At 42.8% G+C, this 13083-nt stretch overlaps 1 protein-coding gene across 1 annotated transcript in view; it reads right to left on the bottom strand.

Annotated features, from left to right (window-relative positions):
* Positions 1-13083, bottom strand: part of LOC138282893 (nmrA-like family domain-containing protein 1) — an 88021-nt gene that overhangs the window by 20043 nt on the left and 54895 nt on the right. The window contains exons 3-4 of the mRNA XM_069220900.1: positions 8675-8924; positions 3490-3680 (exon numbers count right to left, since the gene is read on the bottom strand). Coding sequence (XP_069077001.1) covers positions 3490-3680; positions 8675-8924 — 441 coding nt within the window. The remainder of the gene's footprint in view (positions 1-3489; positions 3681-8674; positions 8925-13083) is intronic.

Here is a 13083-nt window from a genome sequence, read left to right as displayed (position 1 = left end):
CTGGGGGTCCTGACAACTAACCCATTGTTTCAATGGCCTGCTGGTCCAGACACCTATAGAAGTAGCCCAGAAACCCATCCTAAAATATGTATAAACACTTGTGGTCCTACAAAGGAGTAATGTCAGGTCTTTACAGAGTCATCATTGATCATTTTTTCTCACATTTGACAGTTCAGGTCCTCGGAGAATGCTGGGAATGGCATATGGAGATTCAGTACATGGCGGAAAACTGAGATGCCTTATTCAGGGGACTATAGACCACTTCCAGCGCCCAAACCTATGATACCAACCTATGATACTTGGCTGAAACAAGCATGTTTGAGATGGTCTCCTATGAGGAGATGTACAAGTTGAAAAACCAGTGACCCAGATTTGAAGAGACATGGGGTAGTTAGAGGTTGAGCGCACAAGCAATCTGACCTGTTGTAAGTATTGTGGGCTTTTAACCATGCCTACCTCATGCCCATCACTATCATTCCTCCGTGGGCTTGCCTTTCAAAAATCCCTTGATGTAACTGGTAAATGCTTCACGTTTGTCCCGCCTTGAGGCTGTTTCTGTCACGCCTTGCAGACTGCCCCAGTTACATGGATTATTGCACGACTGCCCATATACTTCAGCGTGGGTGAACTATCTTTTTCCTTTTGTCTCTCCCCTTCGTGCTGCATGGCAGCCATGGCTCTCACATGCGAACAGGCACAAGAGCGTGAACTCTATCAGCGGTATTGGAGCGATGGTCACATTGTTCACAGTTACCTAATCAGAGTCATTACTTGTGGCTCTCCACTTCGCGCTCCATAGCTTTCCCAAAAACACTTGTTATTGATAAATGCTTTACAAAAAACACAGAAATCGGAAAGTAGCTCTCCTGGCACAGAGGGAGAGTCGATGCTACAATATTCACTGCACTTGGGAAAACTCGACCCATAATGCCTTGCAGCATTCTTTTTCAAAACATTTTTGCCCTAACTCAGCCTGTAGTGGTCCTAGGACAATGGAACCACCACCAAAATATCAGCATGGCGCACTAGGTTAGTGGGGACCCCTAAATAATAATCTCCCCCACCATTCTGTCCCTTCACAAGCACTCTTATGCTGGGAACTTTTTATTTACAGCTACAGTAGTTTGTGTTCTAAGGGTCTTAGTATTAGTAGGTCTGAAAATGTGTAAGACACTACGATCTATAGAGGTTAAATATATGGCAGCACTATATTACTTTGTACCATTTTATTTTCATAGGTTATGTCCTCTAGGGGCTAATTATATGTTCACATGACCGTCTTTCTTACCAATTATATTTTTATTGTGGTGTTCTCTAGGGGCTGGTCTGAGCATTAGTCAACATACTGCAATATTTGCTGCACTTTGTTGTCCCATAATGCTTTGCAGGGCATTCTTTTACAAAACATGTTTGCTCATAACTCAGCCTGCGGTGGTCCTAGGACAATGGGACCATCTTCAAAACGTTCCCCGCAACCTGCTCTTTCTGTCTAGATAATTGTTGGGCCCCAACACTAGGTTAGTGGGCCTCCAAAATAATAACCACTCCCTCCATGCAGTGTCTTTTTAATCTCTTTCATGACTGGAACTTTTGTTTTACAGCTGAGAGTACCTTGTGTTTTAAGGGTCCTGTTTGTAATATCTTTGCATTAGGTTTGCTACTTCTGAAAATGTGTAACACACCACGCCCTCTAGGGATTAAATAAATGGTTACATTGCAATACTTACAGTTTTGTTTTTTATTATGTGGTTATGACCTCTAGAGGCTAACCATATGTGAACATGACCATGTTTCTTACAAATGCTATTTTTATTGTGGTGTCCTCTAGGGGCTGTTCTGAGCATTACAGTCTAATGCCAAACGGTTGTTTCTGATAAAGGTTTTTATTGGGCTTATATGATAATTGTATATGTTTTATTAATTTCTCTTTATTGCAATTATGACCCTGATTCAGGGCAACTTAACATCCGTATTACACTATGACTGTTTAAACACTCTTGATATGTTTGGGTGACCCTTCTTATATATTTCTCTCGTTACTCCTCCGTGCCTGTCTTGTTTTGGGAATTGTGTTAGCCAGCCAGCACCCCTGATAGTGGGGTGGTGAAAGTGGTATTCTACTGGAATTAGCATGGCAGATTTAAATTAGGATGCTAAATGGCAACATTTTTATTTTTGGCAGCAGACAGAGGAAGAAGGTAAATGGGAGTGTTTTTGTTATATTCAGGACCAATGGAATTATGTGGCAGGAAAATATCAAATTATGAGGCAGGGTTGACCAATTTATGTGGCAAGAAAAGACCAGTTATGCATTTACAACACCAATAGCTCTAACTTAAGCAACTGTGAGACCCATTGAATTGCAAATGCTTGTTTGATTTTCTAATCTGAGTTGGAAGGCAGAGAAAATGGACACAGAATGTGGTGAACTCTGAGATACTATAACAATTGAGTGGTGATGCAACAGGGCATACTTATGGATCTTGGAGATTGGTTCCTGCTGCATCATTGTATTTCAGGTTTCCTTTCTCCCTATTCCAAGCTTATTGGAACTTAGCATTTGGACCTTGTATCTGTGACGGAAGACTTTTCAGAATGCTTTAAATGTTTAACACACTAGGATAGTTATCCACTCTCGGTTTGCTGATGTTTGATAATAATAAGGAATTGCAATCTAAGACTGCCCTTTGCCACTGTGTGGATGCCAGTTATACCAATCATTCCTTTTCTTATATTTTGACTTTGTACCTCTGTCAGTCCTCTATGGTGCTCTATTACTCTGCTCTGCACCTTGGTTTGCTATTGAAATACCAATACACACATTACATCATTCAGACGAAGGAAACAGATTTTCACAATGCTAAAAGCGATGGATTCTAAATTGCTCTACATCAATGTTACATACACCAACATTCAAATTAAATTAAAAACAGGACTAGCTACATCACATTCCTGCCAATGGACAGCTACAGAAGTCTATATATTTTGGCTGGCCCATGATGCATAATGCTTTGAAAAAACAAACTGTTTAAGGCCAGGCTGCTCTTAACATTTTGTTCATTTCAGGAAAGAGAATCCAGCCTGGATTCGCTTACTTGAAGTAAACAGAGTAGTCAGATAACAGATTCTGGTGGTAGACTAGAAGTGATGCAGCTACCAATGCCATCCTGTTGAACTAGAGTGAAACTTCTCGTTTACGAGATCATTTAGAGCAGGGTGGTAGGGCTAATATGCGCACAATTGGTACGTATCCGTGTTTCAGCATCATTGCATGTAAGGAGCTCAAAGAGAATGGTGCTTGATCTAATATTTACCCGGCCGCTACCAGCAGGTAGCTGGTGAGCTAAACGCAAAGCATGGGGATTTCACATGCAGACAACAAGACTTTTGCACTGGGCTGGTTTTGCACCCATCTGCATTTACCGTATGGGTATAAAACATCCTCTTATTTTTTCCTCACATTTTATTTGTGCACAGTGTGCTGCTCACCTTGGAATCCAGCACGGTCTTTCCCATGTGCTTGGACAGTATCTCTGCGTACTGCTGGACTGTCAGCCGTTCAGAGCTCAGTCCAAGGGCTTTGCCCAGGTATCCTTCAGGGGACTGGAAGATGCTCGCCACGACCGGTCCGATGTCAGCCACGGATATCCCATCCATTGGAATGTCCGCCATGGGCAGCACTAATGTAGAAAGGAGAAGACAGGTAAAGGGTTAGCGGAGACTAAGTAAGCAAGGTGAGTGGGGAGGAGAAGGGAGACAACCTCACCCCCCTCTATTCCCCCACCTCCCGTTTGGAGGGAGACATCAAGTTTTGTTATTGGTTTTACTAGTATTGTCTGACCTCCTTCCACCCCATAGGTCTTATAAATGCACGTGAATGGCATCTTCTTATAAACCCACCAGAAATCTTTCAGATGTTATGGACAGAGGATCATCTGAGTTCATGAAGTGATTCCAAAAGGCCTCAGTTGTCTTCTTGAAGGTACAGACAGAAAGCGTCCCCCCTACCAGCACATAGCAAAGACGGCTGGTTCTTTCTTTGCACCTCACCTGCAGGTATTCAAGAACCAACTTACAAGTGAGACCTGCAGAACAATCGGTGTCACAACGACAAGTGACACAGTCAAAGAGGCCCTGTACTTAAAAGGTCCACATTTTAGGATTCCCCAATTACAGGTGGCCAGGAGGACACAAGCAACCATCGGACTTGATCTTCCATGTGGTACCTGCTGACTTTCTCGGGAGGTGTATTTTATAGTTCCATGGTAGCCAGCTCTTGTTTTCAAACATTTCGGAAAGCACTAGCAAACAGAACTTCTCTCCATATGTTACCAAGGTTATAGGAATCACCTTGCCCAGCACCTGAGGCTTGCTCCCTCCTAATAGTACTAAATGGAGAGTGCCATCTTTTCACTATTTTTCACCTCTGAACTACAGAACAGTTCCGAGGCAAATAATGCTCAAAATTTAATACATTGGAGGAATCAATTGAACATGTCCTGTTTTTTTGCCCCCTATATAAGAGTCCTAGGGGGAAATGGATTATTCCATTGTGTAAAGCTTTATATGAACGAGCTAATGCCTATAGAATTTGTAAATATGACTTGTCTACATTGGTTTTAAGCACGGTCACTAAATGTTTTGACAGCAACTTGGTCTATTCGTTATAGGGCCACTTTTAGTGTTTGACTTCCAATGTTGAGCTTTATAGCAGGGATAGTGGGGAACAACAGATGGTTATGATTTTTGGATGGTTTATACCCTTTTTTCCTGTTTCTATTTAATGGTTTTAGAGATGATATTTTCTCATCGAATTTTATTATAACATAGTGACAATATTATGATAACAACAGCATTTGTTTTTATTATTTTTAGTTTTCATGGCCAATGGCTGAGATAAAGCACTTATCTGTTAATCTATTTACTGTATTATAGCACACTGCACTTTAGATTGTCACGATCCAAACAGTTTTATGACCTACGGCTGAGATATCATATCTATTTACAAATCTATTTACCGTATGATAGTACATTGCATTTTAGACTGTTAGTATCTGAATTATTCTAATAAGAGCAGTTTTGGTTACAAAATGTGTTTTTCCTTTTTAGGCTAATGGTATACAGCACTTATTTCTATGTATTTACACATGTATTAATGGTTAAAAGCACATTTCATTTTAAATAGCTGTGAATGGGAATCCAATATCCTCTAGCAGGAGCTTGCTGAAATGTGCTGACGATCGGTTTTTAAGTAGGCAAGGAGGTTTCCTGGTATTTATTCCTCTTAGACTATGAAGAAACCAAAGGTTGTTCCTGTTTTTAGTATTTATTAAGAGCTTTTTTATTATTTTTTTCTCGTTTTTCTCTTTTATTTTATGTATTGATGTATGGTTGGTTGTACTCTAATGGTCAAAATTTTGACCTAATAAAGAGAATTGAATTGAATTGAATTCACCTCTGAACTAATTGCCCCTTTGTTTTCATGCATCTTAAATCCCTCTTCAAAGTAATTCATGTGTGTTCTTTTTTTAAAAACGTCCAAACATGCTTCTGCAATCCTGCATGTGTGACACGTGTTTCTTTTGCTATGGGCAGTCCTCTACTGTAAGGTAGAGTCTTAGAAATAACTCCAGTAAAATAAAGCAATATTCCAAATCAATTTGTCATGGTGAACAGGATTTTTAGGATGCAATTTAATTTTGGGAGAAAAGGTCATCAGTATAATACAGATTGATAAATACAAGCTGGAACATTCTGCCGGTGAAACTGTGCATTCTAGAGCATGGGTTAGCTTTTCCTAAAGTCTTGAAGACCTGGCTTTTTGATATCTAATTTCCTGCAACTATTTCTGATCCCTTCAGTGTCTTTGGCAGTGCTGGGAGGCCTCCGGGTAGCTGTGTGCTGCATAAGACTTCAAGAATAGAATAGAACAAGCCTGTCTCTTGAACTTTCTTCGATTCCTTACCAATGTCGTATGGTAGCCCTGCTCCACTGCCATAGCTGGTTTTACTGTCTCAAGATAGCCCTGCTCCACTGCCACAGACAGTTTTACTGTCTTAAGATAGCCCTTCTCCACTACCATAGCCGGTTCTACTGGCCCTTAAGAGTCCGCTGCAGCATTTTTTGTTACCAGGGAGCGGACCTTTAGGGCTGCAATAGCCAGTTTCAACAGGCTACAAGGCAATTAGAACATTCCACCACATGAGTTCATACCCACTCGGCCATTGCATTATACCCCTGATGTTCAGAACTTTCATTGGCTTGCTTTTTTTTCTGCTCCATTACTCTGAAGTGGTCAAATGGACATATAGGGGTTTATAATAATCCTACAGGGAGTGCAGAATTATTAGGCAAGTTGTATTTTTGAGGATTAATTTTATTATTGAACAACAACCATGTTCTCAATGAACCCAAAAAACTCATTAATATCAAAGCTGAATATTTTTGGAAGTAGTTTTTAGTTTGTTTTTAGTTTTAGCTATGTTAGGGGGATATCTGTGTGTGCAGGTGACTATTACTGTGCATAATTATTAGGCAACTTAACAAAAAAAAATATATACCCATTTCAATTATTTATTATTACCAGTGAAACCAATATAACATCTCAACATTCACAAATATACATTTCTGACATTCAAAACAAAACAAAAACAAATCAGTGACCAATATAGCCACCTTTCTTTGCAAGGACACTCAAAAGCCTGCCATCCATGGATTCTGTCAGTGTTTTGATCTGTTCACCATCAACATTGCGTGCAGCAGCAACCACAGCCTCCCAGACACTGTTCAGAGAGGTGTACTGTTTTCCCTCCTTGTAAATCTCACATTTGATGATGGACCACAGGTTCTCAATGGGGTTCAGATCAGGTGAACAAGGAGGCCATGTCATTAGATTTCCTTCTTTTATACCCTTTCTTGCCAGCCACGCTGTGGAGTACTTGGACGCGTGTGATGGAGCATTGTCCTGCATGAAAATCATGTTTTTCTTGAAGGATGCAGACTTCTTCCTGTACCACTGCTTGAAGAAGGTGTCTTCCAGGAACTGGCAGTAGGACTGGGAGTTGAGCTTGACTCCATCCTCAACCCGAAAAGACCCCACAAGCTCATCTTTGATGATACCAGCCCAAACCAGTACTCCACCTCCACCTTGCTGGCGTCTGAGTGGGACTGGAGCTCTCTTCCCTTTACCAATCCAGCCACGGGCCCATCCATCTGGCCCATCAAGACTCACTCTCATTTCATCAGTCCATAAAACCTTAGAAAAATCAGTCTTGAGATATTTCTTGGCCCAGTCTTGACGTTTCAGCTTGTGTGTCTTGTTCAGTGTTGGTCGTCTTTCAGCCTTTCTTACCTTGGCCATGTCTCTGAGTATTGCACACCTTGTGCTTTTGGGCACTCCAGTGATGTTGCAGCTCTGAAATATGGCCAAACTGGTGGCAAGTGGCATCGTGGCAGCTGCACGCTTGACTTTTCTCAGTTCATGGGCAGTTATTTTGCGCCTTGGTTTTTCCACACGCTTCTTGCGACCCTGTTGACTATTTTGAATGAAACGTTTGATTGTTCGATGATCACGCTTCAGAAGCTTTGCAATTTTAAGAGTGCTGCATCCCTCTGCAAGATATCTCACTATTTTTGACTTTTCTGAGCCTGTCAAGTCCTTCTTTTGACCCATTTTGCCAAAGGAAAGGAAGTTGCCTAATAATTATGCACACCTGATATAGGGTGTTGATGTCATTAGACCACACCCCTTCTCATTACAGAGATGCACATCACCTAATATGCTTAATTGGTAGTAGGCTTTCGAGCCTATAAAGCTTGGAGTAAGACAACATGCATAAAGAGGATGATGTGGTCAAAATACTCATTTGCCTAATAATTCTGCACTCCCTGTATATAAACAAATGTCCCCCATTATAACTGTGAATCAAAATCCCCCATGTTCACTCCCTAACACTGAAGCTCTAGTTCTTCTTACCTCCCTTATAGCTTTGCTCCTGAGATACCTTACAATTATTGCTCTCTGGTCACCATTACTCTTCTTGTCTGGCACTATGCTAAATATATGAAATAAACACGTTGTTCATCCTTACCCAATGAGTGTCAGCCCATCTCAAACACAGCTAAGAACCTTTAATATGCAGCTAGGATTTTCATACCGTTACAGCCAGACTGGACTTCTGTACACTGTCCGACCTTCCCATGGGCTGGGCCGATTGCTTTCTTCTGCAGAGCACTGGTCATGAGACAGCTCAGTGAGTTAAGGTTCTACCCAGAGGATCAAAGCAGCTATCTATTCTTCTAGTGTGAGATAAGAAAGGTACTAATGGATGTGATAAAGTACACTGTGGTTGTCGGATTTATAAGAGTGCTGCTATTAAGGGCCTGGAGCCATTTCATGTTACCGTACATTTGTCTGTCTCAGGCATATTCTTCATCTGAAAGGATGGCAACCTCAGCCGAAGGCATCCAATATAGGTCTACTCACAATCTACACCATGTTATACATACTGGTTAGGTAGATACTTCAGGGTTCATGCACCCACAGTTGAGAGTAGTTGGTAAAGTGAAACTGACTGCTCAACCTTCTCTTGGACACAGATTGTGGGAAGGGCCTCAGAATCACAGAGGTTCTGCCCACATGAGCTCTACAATCTGGACCATGCGTGTGACATACCCAAGTTGTAATGGTCTCCTTCTGGTGCTTTCACTGGCTTTGTGGCAGTGAGGAAATTTTCAAAGTAGAAGCTGACACGGACACTTGTCATGGGCACCCCCGTGTCCCAAAAGTACTGCTCCACCTCGCCCTTGCTGTCAAAATGCAGCACTTCTAGCTTCCCGCAAGTGAGCGCCTTTACATTTTCCAGCCCGCTGAAGACCACGTGCTTCGTGCCCAGCCGCTTCGCAACATCGGCCACCATTTTGCCCTGTGGAAGAAAGAAGACGTTGCCTCAGTCAGAAAACAGGTTATGAATTATTTCCAGCACGGATGTGTATAAGAAGGCTTTTCTTTATTTAGGTTACAAAAAGTTATCATGAATCTTTCACTCCCTTCTAAGAGGAGTATGCTAACCTTAGAGCTTCTTCAACCAATTGGCACTCTTGTCCTTTTTACAAAGAAGACTCACAGAAATAAATTGAGGGCATCAACCATGCATCATCACTGCAGTCATACCTCGCCAATATATAGAAAAACAGGTGGCGAGGTAGCAACTTTCACAGAAATAACACTTAATGCATCATCTCTGCAAGCACACCTCCTCATACACAAACACAGAAGATGAGGTAGCAACTGCAACACAGTATCAGCACTGTAAGCGTCACCTCCGCAAACACACCTCCTCCTATTAAACCGCTGAATACGAGGCAGCACCCCTTGCAGTACCATCACTGAATGCATCACCTCTGCAAACACACCTCCTTCTATGCAACCGCTGAATACGAGGCAGCACCTCTTGCAGTACCATCACTGAATGCATCACCTCTGCAAACACATCTCCTCCTGTGCAACCGCTGAATACGAGGCAGCAGCTCTTGCAGTACCATCACTGAATGCATCACCTCTGCAAACACACCTCCTCCTATGCAACCGCTGAATACGAGGCAGCACCTCTTGCAGTACCATCACTGAATGCATCACCTCTGCAAACACATCTCCTCCTGTGCAACCGCTGAATACGAGGCAGCAGCTCTTCCAGTACCATCACTGAATGCATCACCTCTGCAAACACACCTCCGCCTATGCAACCGCTGAATACGAGGCAGCACCTCTTGCAGTACCATCACTGAATCCATCACTTCTGCAAACACATCTCCTCCTGTGCAACCGCTGAATACGAGGCAGCAGCTCTTGCAGTACCATCACTGAATGCATCACCTCTGCAAACACACCTCCTCCTATGCAACCGATGAATACGAGGCAGCACCTCTTGCAGTACCATCACTGAATGCATCACCTCTGCAAACACATCTCCTCCTGTGAAACCGCTGAACATGAGGCAGCAGCTCTTGCAGTACCATCACTGAATGCATCACCTCTGCAAACACACCTCCTCCTATGCAACCGATGAATACGAGGCAGCACCTCTTGCAGTACCATCACTGAATGCATCCCCTCTGCAAACACATCTCCTCCTATGCAACTATGCAACCGCTGAATACAAGGCAGCAACTCTTGTAGTACCATCACTGAATGCATCACCTCTGCAAATACACCTCCCCATGTACAAACACAGAAGACAAGGCATCAGTTTTTGCATTCCCAGCACTGCATGCATCGTTTCTACAGTCATATCTCTCCCTTATAGAAACTCAGGAGGTGAGACAGAAACGCTGGCAGTACTTGCACTGCATGCATTATCTCCCCAAACAAGCTTCCCTCTATGAAAACACAGAAGACATAGCAGCAACTCTCGTAGTACCAGCAGAGCATGCATCATCTCTGGAAACATACTTCCCTCCATGCAAACACAGAAGACAAGGTAGCAACTATCAGAGAAACAGCACTGCATGCATCATCTCCACAAACATGCCTCACCCTACACAACCACAGAAAACACAGCAGCAACTCTGTTAATACCAGCACAGCATGCATCATATCCGCAAATACGCCTCACCTTATACAAACACAGAAGACAAGGTAGCAACTCTCGCAGTACCCGCATTGCATGTATCATCTCCGCAAACAAATTTCTCTTTATGCAAACACAGAAGACATAACAGCAACCTCTGCAGTACCAGCATTGCATGCATCATCTCTGCAAACACACTTCCTTCTATGCAAACACAGAAGACAAGGTAGCAAATCTCGCACTACCAGCACTGCATCCATTATCTGCGCAAAGAAACCTCACCCCATACAAACTCTTGTAGTACCCGCACTGCATGCATCATCTCTGCAAACACACTTCCCTCTATACAAACACAGAAGACAAGGTAGCAACTCTTGCAATACCAGCACTGAATGCATCATCTGAGCAAACACACCTCACCCTATACAAACACAGAAGACAAGGTAGCAACACTCCCAGTACCAGTACTACATGCATCATCTCTGCAAACACACTTCCCTCTATGCAAACACAGAAGACAAGGTAGCAACTCTTGCAATACCAGCACTGAATGCATCATCTGAGCAAACACACCTCACCCTATACAAACACAGAAGACAAGGTAGCAACTGTCAGAGCACCAGCACTACATGCATCATCTGTGCAAACACCCCTCACCATAAACAAACACAGAAGACAAAGCAGCAACTCTTGTAGTACCAGCACTGCATGCATCATCTCTGGAGGCACATCTAAATGTTTTCCCTATGTAAACAGAAGACAAGGCAACAAGTCTTTCAACATTGCTACTGCACGTATCATCATAATCTCCATATGTACTAGGAACCAAAACAAAACCCACAAACTACTTGTCTTACATAAAAAGAAGCAAACTGAAAATTGCAACTGTCTTTGCAGTGTTCCGATGCAACCAGAAAGGAAGGTTGTAGCTCTTGCAGTAGCACCTGCTGAAGCATCCTCATCAAAAGAACACCCTCAAGATGTCTACACAAGATACAGAAGACTTCCCCCTTACGGAAAAGCAGCAAACAAAGCAGAGACTCCTGCAACATCAGTATACATGCATCATCTCCGCCTCCCTCATATACCAACAAAAAACAAGCCAGCATTTGCTGCAGCATCGGCATCGCGTCCGGATTGTATGCATCATCTCTGCAGATGCACCTCTCCCCATACAAACACAGAAAATAAGTTAGCAACTACTGGAACTTCAGCAATGCATGCAATGGCTCTGCTGACACACCTCGCACATATGAAAGGTAGAAAATAAGGCAGCATCTCTGGCAGTATCAGAAGTGCATGAATCGTCAATGCAGGCACACGTCCTCTATAGACACAGGACCAGGCAGAAAATCTTATAACATCAGTACTGTATGCATCATCATCATCTTCACACAATCAACACTGCATGCATTATTGCCACTGATGCATTTTTCATCTCTACAAAGACAGAAGACAATGCAAATCAAAGACTCTTGCAACATCAGCACTACAAGCGTCACGTCTACAGGCTCACCTCTACACTTTACAAACAAGGCAGCAACTCAACAACATGCACCAATTCAAGAAACAACGCCCTTCTGGATGCAGGTACATCAACACCAGCTACATGCAACTTCACTGCACTTCACATGCACCTTATCCGTATATCATCATAGATGACAATACAACATCAACAGACTACACAATGTCAACAGTAACTTGTAACTGCAAATGCATTCATCTGTCCAAGGACAGCCTTCCTTCACTGAAGCTGCTCTTGGGTATTAAGACATTTTGATTTAGACTGTATGGGCTCTTCTATGCTAATAACATGCAGCAGGAACTTTCTTTTTTAGATTGTTTTATTTTTGTTTCACTGATTTCAATTTACAAACACATATGCAATCCGAATTTCATGCACATGAATCAACTGAGTAGCTCTGCTGTGTCTATTTTTGGTCTCATAAAACACGTCCAGACCCACAGGTGCTCTTCCTGTGTGCGCTTGGATCAAGCCTTTCTATCCTGGACCCTTTGCTTGAGAAGGGCGGAGATGTGGACTATCGAGTTGAGATTATTTATTGATTTACTAGACTTTCATAGCCAAATTATTGTGGACATCAACTGATAAGTACTTTAGAGGTTGTGTCCCACAGGCAGTTAGGGCAGGTGGTGCAGACCAAGAGACAGTGAAATGCCATTGGTGGTGAAATATAGACAGGTGAGGCGAGGGACTTAAAGGAGGGTGTATGGATAGATATGTCACAGTTTTTGAAGGTGACAGTGGCTGCAGTGTAGGCAGGGCAGTTTTTTCCAGGTTCATTTTTTTGGCATTTCAACAAATAACTTAATTCGAGGCAGGTATTGAGGGGGAGGTGCTGAGCATGAGCAATGAGGCGGGTTGCGAAACCTTCTGGCTTAGGGTGCACTGTAATAGATAGAAGCCCGAATCAATTCCACCTGGCGTGGCGTTCAGCGGGGACGTAGCGGCGGCAGAGTTTGCATGTTCCCTGCCATGCACCAAACCGCAGAA

This window comes from Pleurodeles waltl, chromosome 2_2, assembly GCF_031143425.1.
Source record: "Pleurodeles waltl isolate 20211129_DDA chromosome 2_2, aPleWal1.hap1.20221129, whole genome shotgun sequence".
NCBI lineage: Eukaryota > Metazoa > Chordata > Amphibia > Caudata > Salamandridae > Pleurodeles > Pleurodeles waltl.
The sequence above is the reverse complement of the archived record's forward strand: the minus strand, read 5'-3'. Positions and strand labels throughout refer to the sequence as shown.